This window comes from Ammospiza caudacuta, chromosome 6 (assembly GCF_027887145.1).
Source record: "Ammospiza caudacuta isolate bAmmCau1 chromosome 6, bAmmCau1.pri, whole genome shotgun sequence".
Taxonomy (NCBI): domain Eukaryota; kingdom Metazoa; phylum Chordata; class Aves; order Passeriformes; family Passerellidae; genus Ammospiza; species Ammospiza caudacuta.
The window spans coordinates 28,245,965-28,271,853 of NC_080598.1; the positions used below are offsets into that span (position 1 = coordinate 28,245,965).

The 25,889-nt window shown below is 40.0% G+C and overlaps 1 protein-coding gene across 1 annotated transcript in view; it reads right to left on the minus strand.

Moving 5' to 3' along the window:
• Nucleotides 1–25,889, minus strand: part of LOC131559505 (transmembrane protein 263-like) — a 199,448-nt gene that overhangs the window by 164,753 nt on the left and 8,806 nt on the right. The window contains exon 2 of the mRNA XM_058807871.1: nt 20,933–21,023. Coding sequence (XP_058663854.1) covers nt 20,933–21,023 — 91 coding nt within the window. The remainder of the gene's footprint in view (nt 1–20,932; nt 21,024–25,889) is intronic.

Here is a 25,889-nt window from a genome sequence, read left to right on the forward strand (position 1 = left end):
CTTATTCATGCATAGAGACTTCATTCTTTCCCAGTAATTGCTCTTTGGGATTACACGAAAAGTCCATGAAGCCAGAGAAAAAGTGATAGGACACCAGTAAATGAAGCATGAGTCATTATTGTCTGCCATCACTCAAGCACATGAATGTGAATGCTGGCACAAGCCTAGACATTAAATGCACTGATGACACTGACTCATAGGGTGCAGCAGTTAACTATCAATGTAGTCATCATCCTCTCTGTACCTCAAGCTTCAAGTGCACTCTGTAATAATGAGATTCTTCATGCTCTAGACAAATTCAGCAGAGGAAGGCCTGAGGCTTCACATCAATTCGGTTTGTGTCAATGGCTTAAAAAAAAAAAAAAAAGGGAGACTTACCAAGCTTCAAATCCTTTAAGTGTGAAAGAAAGAAAAAAAATTGCAGTTTATTTTATCTTTTACCCTTCCAAACCCACTAAGGAAGTAGAACCAAATAAAGCAAGGAGAGGAGGAGAATGTCAAAACCAGCTCCTTCTCCTCTGGGAAAAAGCCAGTAAATCACACAAACAAACAACAAAACCAAAACAACTGCCGGTTCCTTAATATTACCTCATCCTGAAATGAAGTACAGGAGAGATTCAATTCTAAAACAGATCAAGACAAGTGAGGTTATAATAATAAATAAAAGTGAGGTTGTGGGAAACCAACATGGGTATATGGCTGCGTGTATGTAATGAATGTACAGTAATCTCAGAAACACGTTTTTGCCTGATGCAATAGCTAAAGGGAAAATAATATTTTTCTAAGATGGGAAAGAGGAAATGAAGGGTAAAATACTGATGCTTTTCAAGTCAGCAGAATTTTTGAAATCAACTTCAAATGGATTGACTATTTAACCTGAAGAGAAGGTAAAATTAATATTTAAACTCATCAGCATGAAAAACGCTGCAACTGTTTCTTTGGAAAACTGTGGTAACAAATTCTGACTCAGTGAAAATTGCTACAATCTCTATCACAACTCATTAAAGATCGAAGTGTCTGTAATTGAACCATAAATCTCCTTTGTTCTTAGAGAGACTAACTGAATAAAACAAAACTGTAGATATTTACAGTGATATACTTAGCAGTAACAGAACAAAATATTATTTCAAAGTAATATTATAATTATCTCTTATTAAAACCCACATCAGGAAAAAAATTGAATGAAAGTATGAAGAACAAAGAGGAGTGGCTCTAAAACCCGAAGTCCTTGTGTGCCAGTCACAAGTTCCTGAGGATAACTGATACAATTAATAATCAATGAATTAATAACCTTTGGGAAAGAGGGATTATAGTCTCTACTTGAGCAGTACCCAAGACATTTTGAAGACTACTTTACTTTAATCTAAATTAACACCAGCTTCCCAAGAAACCCTCTGAAGATCATCTTCTAATTTTGAGTCACTGAGGTTACCCAGTAAATCAGAACTAAAACAAGAAGACAGAAAAATGAGTTCTATGGAGCAACACACAATAGTAACGGCTGGGGAGGGATCTGGGAGATTGTCTCTAACTAATCATTTTTACAAAACTAAGTGAAGTTCCTGGTAACTCTTTGAAAATAATAATGCAAAATTTCTCATCTCTCTCTACACATGGAATCAAGTTCCTGACCTTTAGCCTTGCAACAGTAAGCACAAGTTAGTCTGCCTTCTGAATTTGTCGTGTAAGAAGCAAGAGGTTTCAAATCAATGGCAGGCCCATGGCACTGCATGCTCCAAACATGAGTTCATTTATACTGACAAGCAAACTTCCTTCCATCTCCCACTGATGAGTATTGGAAGGATCTATTCGCTCTTACCAACACGTGTCAGGTACGGGAGCAGCTGAGGCAACAGCCAGAAGACAAACCTTTCCAAGGCAAGTGCAACTCATCATGCACTCGTCAAGAGCATGCAAGTGGAGTACAGTGGGACACAGAAGTGCACAAGACAACAGAGACTGGGAAAAGCAACAATTACTTCACAATTGGGCAAACTCTGGCATAACTTCATAGCACTGAGCCCCTCATGAGACCAAGAAACACCACAGCATTGATAACTTCTGCTCTTTGGTCGAACAAGCAGTAAGCACAATGAGAAAACTTCTCATGCCACTCACCATTATAAAGTCCTGCTGACATAGAGAGGCCAGAGTGGGTAGAGCTGCTCTCAAGCAGCTCTGTTTTCAGTTTTCTGATTAAACTCAAAGGGTGGCTGTGCCAATTGTTCCTTTGCCCTGAAGCATGTCTCCTGAACATAAAGAAGGGTCTCACTGTAGTTGAGCACTGTTGGGATGAAGAGCCTGGGGTTGTGGCATGATCAGCATGCTGATGTCCTCAAGCTCTGTCCTACCACTTCCAAAAGGACTGAAATTCAGGAACAGAGTTGTCTTGTCTGGTTGGACATGGAACTTGAAGGACTAACTAGTGGCACTAGATGAGCTCGATGAAGGTGCTAGAAGGGTAGATGTAGCATACTGTTGATCAAAGGCTTACTGCTTTACATAATAGGCAAGCGTTTTGGCGAAGAGTCTTAAACAAAGGCCATATTTATCTTACAAAACAAAGTTTTATACACAAGCTTCATCCCCCAAAACAAATTAGCTCTGGGCTTTAGGTTTCAAACATTCTCACCTCTGACATGTAAACAAAAGATTTCACTTCTTGTATCCAACAACTCCGACACAACACATACAGTGAAACAAATTAAAGGTACAACTCAAGTAAGTTGCTACATGCCAATGGCCCCCAACTTTACGGCAGCATTTCTGATACGCAAAAATCTATTTCCTCCTGCCAACAGAGATGGGCAAAAAGCCCTTCCACAGATATTCCCTATTATTTCTGTAAAGACTATCTTTGCTCTCCTTATAGTGAGAGGATCATAGCCTCCGTGTGGAGATGCCTTTATGTTCTGTGTAAAATTGAAACAGGGAGCCTAATGGGTCCTGTTAGAGATTAAACAGGCACACTGATACCTAGTTGAAATTGAACTTAACACCTCAGGTTGCTCATGTCAATTTTCTGAAACATGGTGAAAAAAGGTAATTGTCAATTAATGAACCATTGACTTGGGGTTGGTAGAAATCAATAACATGAAACAGTACGAAACTATACAATCTTAATCAGTATTCTGTAACAAAAAGGCTTTTAGACAGACAGAGTAATTGGCTGTTCCTTTGTGGCTCATCCTCTAAGCTATACAATTGTCCAATTAAAATATAACATCAGTAACAACACAGTTGTTTGTTTTGTGGTTTGGGGTTTTTTTTATATGCACTAGGTTACATTTGTTAAATCAAAAGTTGCAGACACTGAAAGAGCATGAACAGAAGGGTAAAACATGAAATCAAATCCAAGGGATCAAATTCAGGTCAGATACCACAGTTATGAACCTTAGCCTCCCAATTCACTATCCTTCTAATTATATGTAGAGGCTTGATGATAGAATTCACATCTCTTGGGTTCCACCAGAAACATAACATTGCTCAAGTAGAAATTTCTATTGTAAAATCCTCTCAGGACAACTTCACATCTTTCACAGAAGAAACAAGATCTGTTTCAAATTAAACTCATTTCCACCAAACAGTAAGCACCCACATAGTCGTACAAAACCAAGAAAAAATACCAAGAGTTCTTGAAGACAATCAGAAAGGTTAGATGTGCACTAGAGAAAGTACACTCAGGAAAGTAAGCTTAGGAAAACTTCCCCAGCCCTTTTCCCCTCCTCACAGATTTAGGGTAAAATCAAAGGGTTGTATCAAAATGGTCCCACTATATCGCAGAGCAACAGAAGTTCCAGAATGGAAAACCTGCTGCAAACAATGTGCTCAGAGGTGTCAGAATAAAGGTCAACGTTTCCTTACCTTGACCTGCCCTTTTGAGTTCATTATTGACTAATGTGTTCTTAGACTAGTTTTGCCTACTTGAAAATTTTATAATATAAGCTAACATAAAAAATTTGTTACATATTTGCACTGCATACTGGCCACGAATAATAGAGCAAATTATAGAGGTGTTGGTTAGGTTTTAAATGATAAATGATGACACTGCTACCTCTAGGACTGGGCAGGATGCACATGATAGAAATAATTAATGTTGGAAATGACCTCCACAATCATCAAGTCTAGCCTTTGACTGAACACTACCATGTCAACCAAACCATAGCACTAAATGTCACATTATTTGTACACTTCCAGGGATGGTAACTCCAGCACTTCTCCAGCCCATTTCAATGCTTAACCCCTTTACAGTGAAGAAAATTTTCCCAATGTTCAACTTGAACCTCACCTGGCACAGCTTAAACCTATTTTCTCTTCTTCTGTCTCTAGTTGCCTGGGAGAAAAGGCTGACCCCTCCCATAAAATATGATCTTTTAGATCATAATCCATCCAAACATGCACCTGTTTTAACAGGTTGAGGGGAAACAACAAGTCATTTAAAACAACAAAGTAGTAATTTATTTCTTTGACAAGTTAAAAATTAAGCTAGATGGTTCTTTTTTAGCATATGTCATTTGAGACTGTCAGGCACAGTATCATAAGAAGGTAGTCATTCAGACCCAAGGAGGTAGCTTGGTACTTGAACAAATGGCAGAACTGAAAATTAAGCTGTCCCATGACACAAGAGACCCCAAAAACTGCAGTTGTAACTCAGTCCAATATATTCCAGTAAAAATTCTGACTGATCAGCTGCACGAAGGAATCCTTCACTTCATGGAGACTGCTCTTCCGCAATCCTTTGTGCTTTATAGGTGTTACACAACAGAATGTATTTCAGATTTCCTTAAATATGGTGGATAGGTTGGAAACTAATAGCACACAGACAAGCAGTCCTTACAAGGCTATGTTTTTAGCCAATCTTACACAAGTAACCCACAAAACATTTAGGCTACAGATTATGGCAGATTAAGCACATTCATTTTAAGAGAAGAAAAAAAAAATCAGAAAAATTCTTTGTACTTATCTTTGGGAGCTGGATCCTGCATGTAAATTTAGACAGTGCCATGCCAGTGCTAAGGGGTTTTTTGGTAGAAACCCATAAAGAGGATTTTCTTTTCTCTTTTAATGAGAAACAACACCAGGTTATCACTTTCAGGCATCTACATGTTATTATCTCTGATACAGCACTTGCAAGGAAATACAGTACAGCTAGCAGAAAGAAGCAAACCAAAGGAAAAAGTTGTACTTAGTAGTAATTAAAATGCCCAAAGTTATTTCAAAAGCTTATTTAAGCCCTCTGAGAAGGAAAAGCATGGAAGAGGTGTCAGCATTCCATTAACAATGCACTTATTATCCACCATCAGCTGGAAATACTAGAGAACTTGGCATCTTGTTAACACCAGAATCACTCATTTGATTAGGCATAGATTCTCACCCTCCAAAATGAAACGAATCCTAAGCCTTGAGAATAGCACAGCACATTGGACACTGTCACACAGGCCATCATGGTTTTATTGCACAAACCAAGCAGCAGCATGGCTACATTTTACAGAGAGACTGGAAAGCTGGATTTGAACAGCAGCATGAAATTGTTTAATTAAGAACTTTTTTTAAGAATTATTTAACTTATTACATTTAATGTCCGGCTTGAAATTAAATACCCAAATATATTAAACATTTAAAAAAACCTTAGTGTCTCACAGTATGTCTCAGCTTTATCATGAGATCCATATAGAAACCAATAAGGAAAAGGTGAAGAGTTTGGGGAGAGCAATCAACATAAACTGTATCCAGGGTTCTGGTCTAGGGGCTAAAGCCGGTGGAAATGATTCAGAATATCACAGTTGTTCTAGTGCCAACACTTTATGGAGAAAACGGGAAATGCAAAGTAGAACTGGCATTATAGAGAAACCCTATTAAAAAGGTAACAGCTCTTTGGGAAAGGACGTTTCTGTAATGGTTATTCCTTTTGTCCCTTTAGAGCCATTCTTTTTGGGGTCTACGCAATTAAAAAAAGCTTCACTGCTATTGGAACATTTACCAGCTCTGTAACTTCCTTATTTGTTAAAAAGTGTACAAATCCTACAACCTGGCTGAACGCTTACAGGGCTTGTTAAAGGTCAGCAAACAGCCACGAAAGCAAAGAGGCAGTGGTAGATTATCTTTTCAAAGTGAAAGAAAGAAAGAATCACTAAAGATAAAGGGGAAAAAAAGTCAGATGTCCAGTAGCAGCAGAGAGTGTGAAGAAATTTAATCATCCTACCCTGGCAAGCATCCTCATTCTTCTGCAAATACCAAGGCTTTTATCTCTCAGCTGTCAAATACCAAGGCACTGTTTATCATGTAATAGGCAAGTGCAAAATTCAGTGGTAGAATTTTCATATTCTGCAAAGGCTTATTTAGACAGATAAAAGGAAGCTCCCTTATAATTATAGATTAATTACAAAAAAATTTTAAAATCCCATGTGACCTCCATTAATTTCAGTATGAAGTCCAGTATACTGGATGGCATTTCTATATTTATTTCCTAGTATGCAAAAGTTTTCTATTTTTAATAATAGTACAGCAGACGTTGATAATGAGCAGTCAACCTCAGAAGATGCAGCTGAGACTTAGAGGGTCCTGTGAAATTAACACATTACAAGCTTTGATTTGCTGAGATAAAGAGAATAAGATCAGTATTTTTCAGAGACCAGTTACATTTAATGTATGTGTCATTAGAGAAAAATCCCTAGAAATGAGGAAGGTAACACAAAGATTTTGTTTCAAGCTATTTGACCAGTTTGCCCCTACTGAGACTTAAGTTAGTTCACTGCATTCTGCAGCCAACCAGACCAGAGTAACCCTGGAAAAAGATTAAAAGGAAGAAAATCAGCCTATTAACAATTTCAATTTCTTAAATCACTATAAACATGCCTCTACTTCAAGAACCTTCCAGAAAAAGCAGGCTGACTTCCTCAGATACCACAGGTTTTGTGCAACAGTCTTACACCTGCCTTACATTTCATTCAAAAGTTTTAAAGACTTCTGAATGAAGAAGCTGAGATCCCAAGCAAGTCCCAAATCAGCCAGCAACAGAACTCCAAACATGTCAGAGAAACAATGACTTGCTGCCCAGCTGTGCAAACCTTTTTAAAACCCCCCAAGTCCTGCAGCTTTCTGCCCCACAGTATTCTCTCTGTATGAATGACATGCTGACTGGGCTCCTGAATATATTTTACTGCCTCTCCAAACACACCTAGCAGGTATTGATTGACAGGTTATTATCTTGTCATCTCATTTCTGGTATTTCCCACTCTTGCCCCACTACAAGAAGTAGTGAAAAATGATCTGTCTGCAGTATTTTGAAACAAAAGATATAACTGTTCCTTCCAAGGGCTGACCAGTTCTACTTTCAATGATATCCACATGACAAGACTGTCATGCAAAGCAAATTCAGGATATGGGGATCACTGTGATTAAAGAATCTACAGATAGGAGAGTATTTGCAAGAAAAGAGTCAAAATTATGTTACGGGGAAAAGAACACGAGTTGGATTGGGGTTGTGTGTGAAATTGTCTTCACTGCCTTTTTTTTTTTCCCCCTCTTTGAATTCTTTCAAGTAAAGCCATAAATGCTCATTTTCCTTGTGATCTGAGCAGATCTCAGATAGCAGAGGAAATTCACAACTCAACTTTCATACAATTCAGTAGCCTTTCCCCCATCCTACCATTACACATATATTAGGCACACATTAAGAGTGCAAGACTGAAAAGGAAAATATTTCTTAAGCCAACTCTGTGGCTGATGGCATGATGGCATTCTGCTCCTGTCAGTGTGGCAAATGGAGTCTACCACAGTGTACTCTTCTGTATTGAGAGAGAAATTACTCCTGCCCATCAGTCACAGAGTAGATGAGATACAAAATCCATTCCCATGATGAATAAATCAGAGTTAAAAAAGGTCAGGATGTCTTCAGTGTCTGCTGGGGACAAATCTCATTTAAGATTATTACGTTCTTGTCAAGACCTTCACCAGAGTCAGTTTACTTATCTCCTCCTTCCCTTCCTGTACTTCCTCCTTCTTTGTCCTAAAGTCACTCAGCTGTGCACGTATTTATTGCTTTAGTTTTTAACATCACATTGTTTTCTTCAGCAAAGTAGGATATCTTGCCCTGCCTGTAACAATGAAGACAGCTTTAAGCTCAAATAGTGTCCATTCCAAACTCAGCTCTCAGAAATGGAAAAACACATGGGATGAGGCTTACACCCCTCAAACCCACCTTTTAAAGGCTTTGAAACTCCTAGTTGCCCAACAAGAGATGGATTTCAAAATCTGAAAGGAAAATTCTGACAAGTTTTAACAACACGAGCTAAAGTTGCAGTTAAAAGTTGCTGTGCAATTCAAAGACTAACCTTTCCCTATTTATCAGTTGTAGTGGCCCAAACATATCCTAGGTACTCCAAGAAAGGTTGAAGATTTGCTTTACTGTCAACTCATTACTCACAGTTCCATTTTCCAGTGTGGCAGAGAAAAGCAATGTAGCTCAAGTGATCATCTGAGAACAAGAGATTTTGTTCAGGACAAAGTGAGGGCAGGGGATGGTTGGCTTCTCTGAACTAAAAGCTTTCTCATGATCTCAAATCAAACCCATGACTACTAATGGACTCCAACTAGGTCCTTCTGAGAGGCTGTCAGAATATTTTTTCCAAGCTGTCCTTGCAAAACCCTCCTTATAGCTCCATCTCAAGTCCTCAATTTTTTGTACTGCAAGAAGTCAGGTGAAAAAACACTCTGCTTTAGTACTCTGAAAATAGTTTTTAGCCAGAAGCTACTACAAATTCACAGGACATTTAAAATAACTGCTGGTATGTCATGGAGACTCAAACTATTTGGAAACACTCTTATTTGCTCCACACTTTAAGTGTCTTTACAGATTTCTGGTCTTGGCTGTAATTCATGACAGCAGCAGGAAAATATGTGTGTGTGTGTGTGTGTGTGTGTGTGTGTGTGCCCTCCCAGCAGTTCACTTGCTGCTGCTGTTTTCCCTCTAATCTAGTCAGTCCTTGATCTGCAAGCATAAAATTTGTTCCTCTGGGGAAAAAAAAAATCATTACACACAAAAGGCTTAAAATCTCAACTTGGGAATTAGCAGGTACATTTAAAGGTATTTTTTCCCCTGGTATTTGCCTCAAATGAAAAGAAAGCAGATACTGATATTGCAGAAGAACAAGATAGCTTTATATAAGGTCTGCTTAGCCCTTCACCAAAATACTTTCTAGCAGAGTCAATAATCAATTGAAGAACTACTCTACTTCAGAAACAATTCTACACACAACCTGGAAGAAAAGCATTCGGCTGACAAGAACAGCCCTGTCACAGGCACAGGAGCCGTGTGCTGAAGCAACCACAGCCCCGCGCCCTGGCCAGTGCAGGAGGTGCTGGGAGAGGCCCTCCCAGCCCACCCAACACCGCAGAACCGTAGGGCAGCACTTCCACTCAAGAGGATTTGTGACTTTCCACAGGCACTGCACATCTGTGCACAGGTCGGAGGGCACATTTTGCTTTAAGTGTTATGGAAAGTGCCCACTGAATCAGCCGAAGGTTTCTCATTAACACTGTGAAAGCTCATTTCAGGTCTGAAAACAAAGCCAAAGGTTAGCAAGAGAACAGCTACTGTGCATGCCATGGCTTTCACTCCTTTGGATGCTCAGCATCCACAAACCCAGCTGCCTGTATGGGCAACACTACCTTTAAAAACACCCTGCTCCTGACTGAGAAACGAGGAATTGTTTCTACAGCAAGGACCTTAACAAGCAGGCGAGGTTGAAAATCTTGTAATAGAGAAGGCAGTGACAAGGGAAAATAAGCTTTGTTAACTCTCCAAGAGTTATTTGTGAAATTAATTAGCTAATTATGAAATAAGCCCAGACCCATTCTTGCTGTCCCGGAATTTAAGCTGAGGAAAAACGCAAGTGCAATCGTGCGATGGGATAAAAGCGGCAGCGCCGCGGCCGCCGCCGGGCCCGGGGCGGGCGGGCGGCCCTCGGCAGCCCCCTGCTGGGCCACGGAGCCGCCCGGCATTGCCGCCCCGCCCCGCGCCGAGCGACACCGCAGGGGCCGATAGCCCCAAACACAGCGGCCGGCACCGAGGGCGGGCTGCTTGAGCAACGCGCTTCTAAGTTGCCATTTGCAGTTCTCACACTTCGTCGGGATTGTTTAACTGCGCAAGACAGCTGAATAAAATGTTTGAGAACAAATATCGGCAATTCAGCAGTGACCTGAGAAGGCGCCGACGCAAGCTCCGGAGAGCAGCGGGTGAAGCCTGTCCCAGAGGAGCCGTGCAGGGCAGGCTGCGCCAGCCCCTCCCTGCGGCACGCTTGGCAGCCGCTCCTCAATTCAGTTTTAAGTGTTTGTTTTTAATCGCACATGTCGGCATGCCGGGTGGTTAACTTACAATGTGTCACACAAAACAAGAACAAGCCTCCGAGTTAATCAAATACCAACAAAACGTCTCATGTCATATTAATGCTACTTGGATCAGACCCAGGAGGAGTAAAAGCCAAGATCCTTCTGCTTTCCTCACTATCTTAATCACTGTGCTACACACTGAGGTTGCTAGAAACACGAACATCAAGAGCTGACCTCTTGCATGCTATCAAAAAGAGGTTTCAAGTGATGCCTGCAGCTGCATCTGTTCCTGGCTAGAACAACAGGGAAGCCAGGTGAGCTCTGCAGCGCACACAGGAGACCCCAAGCCTGTCCTTGTGGTCCATACAAGCTCACCGACACACAACAGGTACTACTCGGCTGGACAAGGCATCCTTCAGTCTCTGCATTGTGGGAACGATGTGAAGGTTCACTCACTCCAGTTACACCCACTCCAGACAGAGGCATTATGTCTCCATGGGCACTCAGCAGCTTTTGTGCTGGCACCCAAGCACAGGTGGCCATGCACTGGGGTGAAACTGGTGACCTGCAGCCAGAGTCAAATGCAGAATATCTCTTTGAGGAGCCGAAACACATGTTAAAGGAGTCTGAGCACATGTTAAGCTCAAACCAGCGACCAAACTGTTTTTTCATTAGAGCTGGATTCAGGTAGTCACAATCTTTTAAAGATCTCCAAATATCACAGAAAACAGATTTCTCTAAATAAAGTAGATTCTTAAACAAAAATCAAACTTCGTAAATGAGGGTTTTTTCATCCTTTTTCAATGTAAAAGTACAAGATCCATTAACTGGAAGAATTAACCCACTTCCCTGATCAACTGAGTCTAATATTTAGAGGGAAAAAAAACCCAACAAACTCTCAAGATGCTAGGAACAATATACTGCAACAACAGTAACATTCTCAAGCTATAAAAATACTAAACCAAACGCAGAGTCTCAATTTGCATTTCCCAAAGTGAGCCCTAACTTTAACATATTGTACTAGCAATTAAATCTTGGAGGTTTGTTCTTTGCCTTTTGTAGGGGTGAGTGGGAGGCATCGGGTCTTTTACAAAATTACACTTTCCAGTGCTAGATACACATGAACAGCTGGGTCAGCCAAAGAGGATGAGTTCACATAAGTAACTAGAATTATCCCACTTCTGTATCCAAGAGATACAGGGGAAACCTTTCCCCTTTTTAGGGGAAAACAAACTAATAAAAAAAACCCAAAAAAAACAAAAAAAAACCCACAACTCACTCAAAAAACCCAGAACACATCACTACCACACACAAATCTCCAGAGAATTTGGGAAGATGGGGAAAGAAGAAGGAAACGTTTAAACAAGAGTTTTGGCTTTGAACTTCTGCACAGGACAGAACCTTTATTATTTTTATTATACCTTTACAGTAAAATTTGAGTTTTGGAAAGTTAAAAACAGTAGAGGTCAACAACATTGCCCGTTCCTTAGAATCTTAAATGGATGAACTGGTATTCATTAGGTGAATGCCTAACTCCAAAACTGAAGTCTCATTTGCAAAGAAATTAAGTAAGTTGTAGTTCAATACCATAAATCTGTTCTTTCAACTGTAACACTATTCCAATATAATCATTTAACAATCCTATATCCCAAGACCCTCTCACAACTCACAGAAATACCTTATTTTTAGCATTATTTGCAAAATAGATGTAATATTTTTTATAAAGAATACTTACTTCTTTTTGGATGCCAACTAGAAAAATACATTCATTTTTCATAATACAAGATCCAAAAATATAAAGCTACCTAAACTTTTTAGAGCAGGTCTATCCTACTGAATATTACATACTTTGGGCAAAACTTGAAACCAGTAGTATGTTACTGGTAGAGAGGGAGCATAACAGGAGACAAAACATAGCATTAGATTAATTCTCTCACCACACAAGTATCAGATAGATAGAAAGAGGATAGATTCCCCATAATATGTCAAAAAATGTATCACAATAGTTTAATAATCCAAAACATTAATAAGGAACATGCATTGGTCTTCAGTGTGTTCACAAAATAAAGAAGATATAGAATTACATATGTCCATACTAGTGCAAGACCACTTTCTGTAAAAATTCCACCCAGTTTCAAATTATATTATTTTCTCCTAGAATATTATCCTAGAAAACGAGCAAACTGACACAAGAACTCTCACTTTACAGCTCATTCATAAGTTCATAAACAGTTTTTTTGAAAAAACCTATTCCTCAGAATAAGGTTGGGTTTTGTGATCCAAAATGATCAGTCCAGATGAGGCCAGATTGATGCAATTGTGCAATCATAGTGGTAATAAAGTAGTGGTTCAAATTGTTCACAAACAGCTGAAATCAAGGCAGGCAGCAGGCTGAGACTACAGATGTTTATGAAATGTTAACTGGGCATTTCCCTCGGTTCTGAGGAGAATTAACAGCCTCATGTACTGACCTTATGATTTAATTGCCTGCTATAATACTCTGATAGTTTAGCAGTTCAAGATATCATCATTGTTAACACACTGATATATTGATTCAATTTCACTCCTGACCTGGATTTACTGCATTGCTCATTCTTATTTAGTACTTCAGACTGTAGCTATATGTAAAAGCGAGACTTACTTGACTCTTTTTTTAGTCCATTAGGAACAAGCAGGAACTGCTTCCTTTTTCAGCTTCCAAACAGCACTGATAGCTACAAGCCTGAAAGATTGATTGTGCTGCTTTTGGCTGGGGTAGAGTTAATTTTCTTCACAGCAGCTGGTATGGGGCTATGTTCTTGATTTGTGCTGAACACAGTGATGATAATATAGAGATGTTTTTATTATTGCTGAGCCGGGATTACACAGAACAGCCAAAGTACTTTCTGGTTTTCATACTGCCACAGTGGTGAGGGGACTGGGAGTGCATGGGAGGTTGAGAGGACACAGCCAGGACAGGTGACCCCAGCAGATCAAAGGGATATTTCAGACCATATGGCATCATGCTCAGCATATAAAGTGGGAGGAAGAAGAAGGAAGTGGGGGATGTTTGGAGTTATGATGTTTGTCTTCCCAGGGCCGTGCTCTCCTGGGGATGGGTGAGCATCTGTCTGCCCATGGGAAGCAGTAAATTAATTCCTTTTTTTGCTTTGCTAGCATGCACAGCTTTTGTTTTTCCTATTAAACTGTCTTTATCTCAACACATGAGTTTTCTAACTTTTATCCTTCCAATTCCCTCTGCAAGCCCACTAATGGGTGAGTGGCTGCTGACTTGGGTTAAACCACAACATCTATTTAAGAACAATTGTCTGCATCTTAATGTTAATGTATTTGCCCACCTAAATAAAAAATACATAGTAAAAGAACATATATTCTTTTACACCATTTCATATATCTCTAACCAGTATAAAAACAGTGACAAATGTCTGCTACTTCAGCCAGGTAATAAGATACATAGTACAAACCTCTATTGCTAGAAAAAAACCACACTCACTAGTAATTGACCAAGATGCATCTTCTGACAGAGGCTTCCCATTGACCTTTCACACTGAAGTATCTTTTCATTTGGATCTCACACTTTTTTTTCAGCTACTGTCCCCAGGCAAAAGGTAAAACTACTGTTGCCCCATCCTATGGGCAAAAGCCCACAGGGAAAACCAGATGGCTACTCACACGCTTGACAATATCATTGTATTAACAAGATCCACTGATAAAAGGTTTCCCACACTTAAGTTATGAGAACCTTTCTTCTGCAACCCACCAGGCACTTGGAGGCTATTTACGCTGCCCTTAACAGCATATTGCTGTGCACACATACAACACTTAGTGACAGAATGATTTGCAGGGCATGGAGTAGGCTAGAAAAAAGGGATGCTGAGCTGTCAAAGAAACCTCTCATTAAATCATATGAAAATAGTGGTGAGGAAAGGATAAGACATAGGGAGGAGTGGAATAAAAACAATTTCAATAGCTTTCATGCTGTTTCTAGAAGACAATGTAACATAGCTGCTGAATGGAAGATGCCTGCTGTCAGCAACAAGCATACACCAACAGGAATACAGATGAGTGGGGGCTGAGAGAGGGAGAAAGGGGTACACACAGACACTTCATTAATCACATTTCAGATTGTCAATTTCCCCCAGAGAACTAAATTAAATAAAGCATGAGTAAGCCAATATAGCCAATGGAGAATTTAAAGAAGAGCCCCAGCTTTACTAAAACAATGATGATAAATTTAATAGAAACACATTAGAACTTTTGATGGATATGAAAGTGTTTTATAATCTAACAGAAATACTAAGTCAGACTTTGTGCACAAGACTGAGCTGACACTACAGGTCATTTCTTTTGCAGAAACAAGAACTGGTTTGGCCAACAGAAGAGCACAGCTGCAAGGAATCACGCCTTAGAGACAGATGATACTGAAACATTGCTCTTCAGCCTCAGGGCATTTACAGAAGTAGCTCAGGAAATGCTTTTACAGATGAGAGGACACGCCAGGTACATAAAGTCCCAGTTCCAAAGAACAGACAGCCTCACTGCTAATTTCTTTTTCTGCTTTTTAAGAAACCTGCCTTTCTGTTTAAAGCTATCTGACAAGTCCAATCACCTTTTCGAGGACTCAAAAAGGCCAAAACAAAGAAAAAAGAGAGAAATTGACAAGTTATGTACCAGGTAGTGTTGTATTATTTATACATTACGATCACAATTTCTGATTCAATTTTCAAGTATCTTCCACCTATAAAAGCCCAAAAACTTAGTTTGCTTTTTCACCATCCTCATCTATAAAGAAGAACAATCATTTCTGTTTCATACACAAATAATACTGTGGTTCAAGGAAGGCCAAACTACTTGACTAGAGCCACAGACAAAGTCAACAGCAGAGTTAAGAATCATAGAATATCCTGAGTTGGAAGGGACACAAAGATCAAAGTCCAGCTCCTGGCCCTGCACAGGACAACCCCAAGAATCACGCCATGTGCCTGAGAGCACTGTTCAGGCACTTCTTGAACTTCATCAGGTTTGGTGCTGGGACCAGTTCTCTGGGGAGCCTGTTCCAGTGCCCAGCCATGCTCTGGGGGAAGCACCTTTTCCATACCCAATGCAAACTTCCCCTGACTCAGTGTCTGCCCCTCCTCTTCCTCTCACAATGAAACTGCAGCCTGTGATGACATCTCCCCTCAGTCTTCTCCAAGCTGAAGGAACCATGAGACCTCAGCCTCCCCTCATATGGCTTCCCTCCAGGCCCTTCATCATTCTCATGGCCCTCCTTTGGGTGCTCTCTAATAGTTAAATGTCTTTCTGACACTGTGGTGCCCAAACTGCACACAGGATTTGGCTTGTGCCAGAACAGAGTGGGGCAATCCCCTCCCTCGCCTGGTTGGTGATGCTGCCCCTGATGCACCCCAGGGCATTGCTGGCCCTCCTGGCTGCCAGGCCACACTGCTGGGATAGATCATAGCCATCCCTTTCCCAGTCTTTTGCTTTTATTACATGACCACAGAACTGCAGAGGTCAATCCAGGCTGACTGGCAATTGGACAAAAAAAGCAGATCATTTAAAGAGGCCCTCTGTAGAAGGATTTGACTGTGGGATGTCATGAGGCAGCACACTGAAGAGAGTGGTTTGACTCAGGAAAGTAGAGGAAGGCTTAGCAGATACCACAGCTTTGCATCTGCCAGCTTCACAGAACTTCAAGACACTGGTCTGGTAGACTACGTACACACATACTTACCCAGGTATGTAGTACACAACACTAAGGCACACAGGCAACTTTGTTAAGTTACTTTACACCAGAAAAGGCAACAGAATTTAGCAGAAAGCTTGATAGTGAAAGGAAATTGAACTGCTATTAACTGCCTCATTTTCCAGGGTCATTTCTTTGAGGTTCTTTGGATATGGACTGTTGGGAGACAGACACATTAAATATTACTTGCAATAAGAAAATGCAAAACAGAACAGATAAAGTTTGCAGCATTTAAATATTGGTATGGCAATTATTGCAACAGACATTTGGCCCAACAATAATTGGAAAAGTGCCACCCAGCCATCAAAACTGGATCTGTTTATAGACATGTACCTTTTTGAAATTAAACACTTGTATCATAGACTTCAACTGAAGGTCTCATCACAGATGAGATGCTTGAAAAGGCACGTTCCTCTGGCATCTACTGGTTTCAATAAACTCATATTCTTATAAGGGAATACACCAACATGAAGTTAACAGTTTAATTAATTTCAGACATTTCAAATGGATGGTAGTACCCCAACTGAAACACAACTGTACTTGATTTTAGTTCGATCCATACAGACCAGTCAAATGCTGGTCTCAAAACTCAATTCTGAATGAGCAACCCACAAAACTCCCAGATTCTTTGGATTGGAGATTCTCAAACTGTGGATAAGGAGTCCTAAAGCTTCCCACACAAGCATGCAATATAGATTTATCCTGCAGAAGATACAAAACAGCAAAGACTACATGCATTCATGGAGGCAGATTATAAGGCTCACACAAGATACTAGGTTCTAAACTCCTGCAAATCATCTGATTTACAGTAACTATCTCTGTGTATTCTTCACCCACAGCAAGTGTAAAACAATTTGAATTAAGAACACCACAGTTATTTGGAAATGAAATTTCCCAAGATCTGTTATATACTGCGGAGCTGCTAAGACCCATTGCTTTTAATAAAACTTTACTCCACAAGGCCTAATCTCCAACAAAAAAGGAACATCTCTGCTGGGTCTGAAAACTACAGAAGAGGTAGCAGACAGTTCAGACACAAGACTAAGACTTATTGCCAAACTGATCATAGTAGGTTGGCTGATAAAATTTTCATGCTTAGTACTTAAAGGCCATGGAAGAAAACACACTGGTTTGTAAACTCCCAACAGGGACTATCACTGTTAATCAGTGGCATAGCTTTGCAACTAGACCATACCACCTTGAAATGAGCTTCAGTATATGCAGCACTACTTAGTAATGCAAGGCCAAAACAAACTACAGCCATGCCTCAGTATCAACAAACAGACACTCCTGAAATGCACAGTTTTTAGTAGTTTGACAGAGTAAAGCTACTTTTCCCACAAAAATTAGTGTAATAAATAGGAGATATATGCAGCAAAGAATATACTGAGATATCCTAATGGAGAATGTCACAGAAGATTTAATCACCACCAGATTTCATTGCTACCACTTTTCTTGATTAATTCAATGGAAAAGGACAGAATAGTGAAATGATCATATCAATTAACACTGCACTGTATTAAATGATCAGCAACAGAACTCTGAAGTGGAGAATAAAGAAGCAACAGATACAGCAAGGTGTGGCTGTACTTGAGTAACTAAATCTAGTTCTCTCACTGCAATCACACTGCCATTTAACATTCAAGATCACACAAAATCTACATGAAAGTAGCTCAGACGTGTGGCAGCACAGATAAGCCATGGTGAATTTCTTGCAAAGAAGGAAGCAGTTCATACCATTTAGAGCAGTGTGCTCCTCTGCAGAGCCCACTGCCCTTCACCGGCTGCTGATGGCAAATCAGCCCTACACAGCCTGCTCTGTGAAGTGCTAAGCACACCAGCACTCCAGATACTAATTGCTACTGCTCCCCTGTGCCTCCCTTTCACATGAGGGGATAAAAAAATTATGTCACAAGGATCACAGGAATACTAAAGATGAAGGGAGAATAAAAAACCCCCGTGAATTTGGCAGATGGATCACGATGTCAAGAGCTAAAGTATCGCTAGGGCCTAAACAGCCTTCCTGCGGCAGAGTGCGGGAGCTTCCCCTGTGACACCGCACAGCAGCTCGGGGAGAGGAGCGGACAGCTCTGAGCCCTTTCTGCGGGCGGCGGGGCCCGGGCATGGCCGGGCCTGCAGCGCCCCCGCGCGGCCGCGCCGCCCCGCGAACGCAACCTCGCCACCGAGCTTTCGAAAAGCCCCTTGGGGCATCTAATGCCATGCACGGGATCCGGCAGGAGCTGCACTTCTAACTCATTTACTCTAACTTAGTTTAATTAAAAAAAAAAAAAAAAAGTTAAGTTTAACAGCAGCAAAACAATGAGATTCAGGTGACACACAGATACCAGCCCTGCCTTGGCATGTCTCTTGCCTCAAATGCTGCCAGGCTGCCACACTGCACTTGGGACCAACGTCTGCCATTCCATACCAGTTGTTACCCACATAGACACCTACTCCATTTAGTTATGTACATGATGGACATGTAAAATTGTCCCATTATTTGTAGAAGGCTGTTATGCAGCACTGTTTAAAAATATGACAGTCCATGAAGGGGAAACTTATTTTATTGCAGTATGTACATAGAACAGTGCTTCCAATTCCTCTCCTTTCAGAAGGGCAGTAGATATGCTGTGCAAGATGGGAAATGAAGTTACTATGATGCCATCTGGGGAAAAAAATGGTTCAGTGCTAGACAGAGACTCTGGAGAACCTTCCATCCCTTATGCACTCATTACCAGAAGGCAAGCAGACATGGTCTCCAATTCATAGATCCCAGGAAACAAGACTGCAGTAGTCACAACAACACTGTTTTACGTATTGCAAAGCATCTGATTTAACTAGGAAAGTGCTGTCAGAAGAAATAAGAAATCTGAAGAGCAGCAAAGATAAGATAGTACCCTGAATGATATTTAAGTCAAAGGACTTCAGAGTTTTTTTTTTCCATTAGGTATTTGCAATGATTCCTGCAACTACATGTTCTTTACAGTGATTCTGGTAGGTCTGTGTTGGTAGACAGCAGCTTCTAAGGAACACTTCTGTTACTCAACTCCACCAATATCCGAAGTCAGCTATAAATTCAGCATAATCCTGACTGCTCTCCTTCAGGACAAATTTTCCACTTCTTCTGCCAAACAGACTCTAGTTTCAGTTGTGCTCTCAACATCCCTCCTATTTTGCTACTCTTGAGGTCATTGTAAATTCAAAAGGTACATACTGAGCTCAGACTATCTACTGTGTCATCACTTAATCAAATCAGCTCAACTGCTACAGTTCTTTTTCCTCACACCAGCAAAGTGGGCATATCCAGACCACATACTTCTCCCAGACCATCCAATAAGTCACAGAAGTAGAATGTTAACACCGACATATTTCATTGTCATTCAAACCAGCAGAGTTGCAGGCAGAAGAACTTGCTTTCATTTTAAAAAGTTAGTTTGAAAAATACTGAGCCACATTGAAAAAACCTCTTTTGATTATACAAGTAAAAGCCACAGTCCAAAATCTAAGCCTATTCCTGATAAACTGATGAGACAAGATAGGTTTTACATTCCAGGATATAGTCTCCAGGCTCATGTAATCATCAGCTTCAGCTAGTGACCAGAATTCTTACTTCAATGAACTGTCATTACATCCTGACTTGGCATTGCTTACAAAGTAAGGAGGGGAAGGGAATATTAATATTATATCCTCCAAGTATTTATAGAATAATCACAACATTCTCCACATTTATTTACTTCTGGCTTTATAAGAGCTGCAAAAGAAACCTACCTTTCACTTACCTCTATATACTGTAATTATCAACACAAAGTATATGAAATGGCAGAACAAGAAATTACAACTTAATAAGAAAACTTTAACAGAATGCTCAACAAGACGGGATGGGAGCAGCAACTTCCTAAAACCATCCACTTGGCTCATATTCCCTTTAAGAATGGCTGTCAGTATTAATGTTGTATCAGCATCTTTTTCTCTTAAAGGAAAAATATAAAACACATTTATGTTTCCCAGAGACATGTCATGGTATTTTAACAGTAAGTTGCTAATAAGAATCTCAGCACTCTCTGGGTCGTTTAAGCCATCCACAGTGATTATGAGTGATTGTGTTTTAGAAGCCAATGAACTGAAGACAAAGCTCAGGATGTATCATCACTTGCAGCAATGTTAGCAGCTTCTATTCAAAAGAAAGCAACACCTATTTTCTGCATATATTCAATGTCTGTGACTTTTGCACAGTGGGGAAAAAAAATCTGCTCCCTGTATAAATCCAGGGCATGTCATCGCAAACAAGGTTTTTAATTAAAATTGGCATCTTTGAGCCTCCTGCTGACAGACAGCATTTCATTGCCACCTCCTCAGATGGCTAAACTGGCTTCCAAGAGAGACCATGAAAAGAAACAAAATCACTAGAATACCTAACTTTGACAAGTCTCTGCTGGGGACAATTTCAATAGCAGGATGCTGCAGAGAGAGGTAAAGAGAGAAAAGAGGACTGCTTAGGAAGTCTCCCCTAATGAAGACACAAAACATCACAAATAAGACAGTAGAGGAAGCATTTTATTCCTAAGCCTGATGACAGGATGATCAAGCAGGACAATTTTAATCAGAAGCCGTATTGTTAAAGAGAATGCAGAACTGTGTCTGCACCTCAGCAGCCTTCCTCTGAATGCAAAAGAAGGCTTAGGGGCTGGCTAGACCTCTGGCTGGAAGGTTGGCTAAACTGTCAGCTCTGACAAAGGTTTACCCCTCTCAGAAAACAGGCAGATAGCAGTTCAAGTCAGACAGGTAAGTCAGACTTCTTGGCCAGAACATTTTCTTCAATTGATTGCAAAGAGTTTACATTGAGTGCCAGCACTGTACCTTCGGGAGGCTCTTCCCGCAGATGAGGGGGCAATTCTTCACTTGCAGGCTCAGTTTCATCATCCACCATCTGTGTTTCTAAGCTAGGGCCCTGCAGAACAGAATAGCAAGAGGTGGTAAATTGCAGAAAGTTCAGACAGGAACCATAAAAATGGTTAGAGGACTAGAGAATATGCCAGCCAGTAAGGACACAAGGAGCTCACTTTAGCTGATGAGAAAAAAAGCTGGGAGATTTGTTTGCAGTCAAAATACAGAAAGGAGAAACTTAAAAAAACATTAAAAAAAAAAGACTTTTCACAAAAGCACATGAAATTACAAGGGTCTGAATTTCTTAACTGCCTGAAAACCAGTGAAGCACAATTTCTAAATTACTATTTCCAAAACACATAATGCAGTAACACATGAAAATTTCCATTTATCAAGGATAGCAGCAGACCTACCATCAACTGGAATTTTCAGGAAAATAAACCTTCTCTGTTTTATCAAGACTAGGTTCTGAAATGCCATTTGTTTCAAAGGAAAGCAAAGCAAACTGGTTTGCAATCTTCTAACCTATGCAAAGGAAAGCAAAGCAAACTGGTTTGCAATCTTCTAACCTATGCAGGTCCACTGAATGTGGAGTTTTCCCCTACAAGCTCAATACATCCATTTATGCCTCCAAGTGTACTATGCCAAACTAACCATTCCTGAAAAACTACTGGACTACCCTCCCAGGTTTTGCATTTCCATGTTCCAGCCTTTTTGATCCTGTAAAGAGCTTGCAATGTTACTGCTGGAAGGACATGAGCAGAGTTAAAAAAGACTTGCAGCTGAACTAACTTTACACACACAATATTTTCATGACATGTGGAGCTATAAAAGTGTAGTTGCTTTTTCAGTTTCAAACTATCACAGGAAAAAAAAACCCCACCATCTTCTTCCACCCAACTTACCTTTTTTTTAAGTTACAGAAGAGTAAACACTAGGCATAGCTAGAGGGCTCCCCTAAAAAAAGCCTAATTTTCTTTGCAATATTAGTACAGTGAAGAGTAAAATGACAAACTCAGCAGTCATTAGGAAATGAAGCTTTTGTGCACTTTGAAAACATGACTGGGTTTGTAGTCTGAACTATCTGAAAATGTGTACTGACATACACAGCTGGAATGTTACAGAAGTACAGCTGGTACATCAACAGCTTGCAAAATATTATTTTAAGTCACAAAGAAAAGGGGCTCATGGTCCTTAAGCTGCAGTATTTAGTTTCATTCTTTCCATACCCTGTAACTGAGCGGTTACCTCAAAAGCATTGGCTACTCTCTCTGTTTCCTCAATTTGCACGTTATGAAAAGTAACACACTTGTCAAATTCCATCCTTTGCACAAGTAGCTCACATTTTCATCAATTCCCCATTATTTTCAACCAAATGGACATGAAAACAAAAAGTACCACCTTACTTTTCAGATGTTTTATAGCAGGGAGAAAAGAGACCACCAGGTGAAGTGTACAGGCCTACTGTGATGAGGCCAGGGTCAGAACCTGGATTTCTGCCATCCATGACTATGCAAATTTTACCTCGGCTATTTACCGATTTCTCCTTGCTTAAAAACACACAATATCAACAGTGCCCAGCTTTGGTCAGTGAAGAGTTCAAATATTAAGTCATGCCTTGCAGCAGCCATCACAGAAAGCAAAGAAAGTGTTTACCACATGGTACAGATGGGAAAGTAGTAAGTTGCCTTAGTCCAATTAAAAAAAAAAATTCCCAGGAGCCAGTAATCAACATCAAGATTCAACTATCTCCTCACTTCAACTAAATAATGTGGTCAAGATCTTAAGAACATGTAAATAATTCTAGGTAAGAGCAACAAGTTGAATATAAAGCATGTATTTGAGTAAGTTTCTACACCAACTGGCAATTTGTGAATTGACACTTCTTTCCTACCCATCAGTGCCTCAGAGAGAAAAGAAAATAGGAAGGAGAGGCTACAGCAGTATACCAGATCAGAAGATTTATTTTTCATATAAAACATAAGGACACGTAAGATATGAGGCACCAATATGTACCTTGGAAACATTCTGAACCACAACTGTGGAACTCCTAAACTAAAAGAGGTCTTGAATATGAATCCTGTGCCTGTACTTTCTGGATTACAGCAATAAAATTACTTTAATTTCTTAAAACAAGTAAGACCTATCTGCACATACTAGCTATATGCTGCTTAAGGAGACAAGCCAACTTCCAGGGACTACGGAAAAGCCAGCAAGAAAAGCTTTGTCTTCCCTTCTTCAGAATAGTCAGTATTCTCAGTTTCCCAAGAGACAAACCTGCTCAGCAGCTTCTCCCAAAGATAAGTAGTGCTCCTTTGGGTTACAGTTGTTGCCATCTACATAAACACAAAGAGGATGCAAAATGCTACCCAAAGTGAGTGGTGGCATTATGTTTTTGTCTTCCTCGCATATGAACTATTACTGCTTGTGTTCACTAGCAATACAATGTTCCAGTATGGTGGATATCACTGACAACACTTACTCCAAAACAAAGATTTATCTTAGTTGAAGGTCAGCCTTGTACCTAAGATAGTATTAACAAATCCAGCTGTGAGAAAAAAAGAGCTCATTACAGACCACCATGGCTGAGACATTGTTTGCTATCACCAATTTTCCTCCAACTCAAAACTTTTAACAGTTGCTACTGGAATACTACAAAGGAAAAATGCTCAATACTAGACTACTGGTTCTACAGAACATGCTGAATATCTAACAGAAATGACCAGAATTTTTGAGGATTTTTTCACTACTCAAAAACATTTAATCATAACACAGCATATTTTAACTGTATTTAGCACACATTTCTTTTATGGTTTTGAGAATTCTTCCCAAACAAAAAAAAACTACTTAATTTTTCCCCCCCTCTCAATTTAACGTTAAAAAGGAAAATAGTCTAAAGTGAAGCATGGACATGTCAGGTAATCACCAATTTTAATTTTCTCAAGAACTCTTTTGCAAGAAAATTTTCAATCTTGAGATTTCCTAGTTGCTAAAATAAAGTTAGAAATGTTTTCTAGAGTAACTCCAGTTCTCAGTTCACTGATATCTTATCACAATATATGATTGTGTATGACATATCACACCCATGATACAGGGAGCTGCTGAAAGTAGTCTTGTAAATATCAGTTTATCAGACTCCAGCATGTCTGTCTAATCACTGAGGCCAGTGAACAAGTGTGCATGGTACTGAGATTCACTAATGAAAATGTGAAATAGTTAACAGAGGATGAAACTCTGGGTTCTCATATACATATCCATAAGTAACATTTAAGGCTCAAACACTGACAGGTGTCATTAACAAGATTACAAACTCTTTCCAATAGCTTTTTTTTCTTGTGTTCGCATGTCCATTGCTTTTTTAGTTACATCTGCTGAGTTCAATTCACTGGACCTGCTGCAAGCTTGGTAATGAACATCTACCATATCTACAGCTCTGGCAGCACAGTCATCTATAGCAATCAAAAAAAACATATCCAGGAAATTATCATCTGAGAAGGTCTATAACTATGCTAAGGTTGAGTCCAATAACTTTGTCTCAACGTTTCGTTTTACACTATTGTTTCAAGAATGAGGCAGCAGTTACATGTCCTTTTTTCATTCTTAAGGATCCATGACAGACAAGTAGGGGAATGGGATGCACACAACTGCGTAAGTTATTGGCTTGCAGGTTCAATAATAATCCTCCGGGGCTGCAGTGGTGGCAGAAGGACTGTACAGAGATTGCTTCTGCTTTGACTCCCTCAGGAGCATCTGGGATGCAGGAAGGTGTATCAACAGGATTCAGGAACATCAGCAGATATTACTGTACAATATTCTTTTGATTATTTGGGGTTTGTATAGCCTCTTAAATTGGGAATGAGTTTCCATTCCTCACTAGAACCACTGGAGAAGCACAAACTTTAATAGGTACTATTACAGAGAGTTAGATTATGGCACAGAGCCTAAGAATATATAACTAAGAAAAACCTCTTAGCTCTTCAAAGACAGTCCCTGCCCTCAACAAGCAAGCACTTCATACAATTTCATGATGACTGCTTGACTAGGAGCACCATTAAGGCTTAGTGGCAATTTTTCTGTCATATTTTAACACCATCTCCAAGCTGAAAAAGTAAACTCAAGCAGAGGCAACACCCACTCTTCTAAAAATGAAGTTAAATATGTGAGATTTCAAGGTAGCTCACTCCGTTCCTGCCAACAGTTTTCAATGAACTCTTAAGGAAGCTGAAAAGCTTCGTATGAATTCATCAAATCATCAGTCCTAAAGGAATTCTCACAGAAACTGAGAAACATACAATCACCTGTTCTGATCACACTACATGATTACTGACCTTACAATGGAGTTTAACCCAAATGCTATGGACTACTGTGACCTGGCAAATTATTGTTTGTGGATTTATAATGTGTTTCATAGAAGCTATGTATTTATGGACAGAGAGGACTGCCAGTACTGAACTAAACAAGTGTGACAGACTGCATACAAGCATTTCAGAGTGTACCTCATGCTCTTCCACAGGCTACAATATTTTGAGAATAATCCTGACCAGAAGTTCAGCTATATGCTCAGATTTTCAGTATATTTAAAGGTTATACATTTCACAAGTGCTGTAGTAAATGCATGCATGACAGAAAGCAAGTTCCTATCCAGTCAGAGTCAGCATTTTCCACAAGGTACAGAATTACGTTTATGACACTGAAACCAAGAGCTCCATTTATCACCACATTTGTACTAACAAGTGATACCAGCATGCTCAATCACACAAAGAGCCATGCTACCTCAATCTGAGCAGAGCAATAAGTACTCAAAATACCCACACAGTACAGGAGCAATCCCAACACCAAGCAACCAGTCTCAGCTCATTTTGCTCGTAGGTCAATACCAACATGAGACTGGTCACTGCAAATGCCCCGATATGGCTCTGCTTTCTAAAGA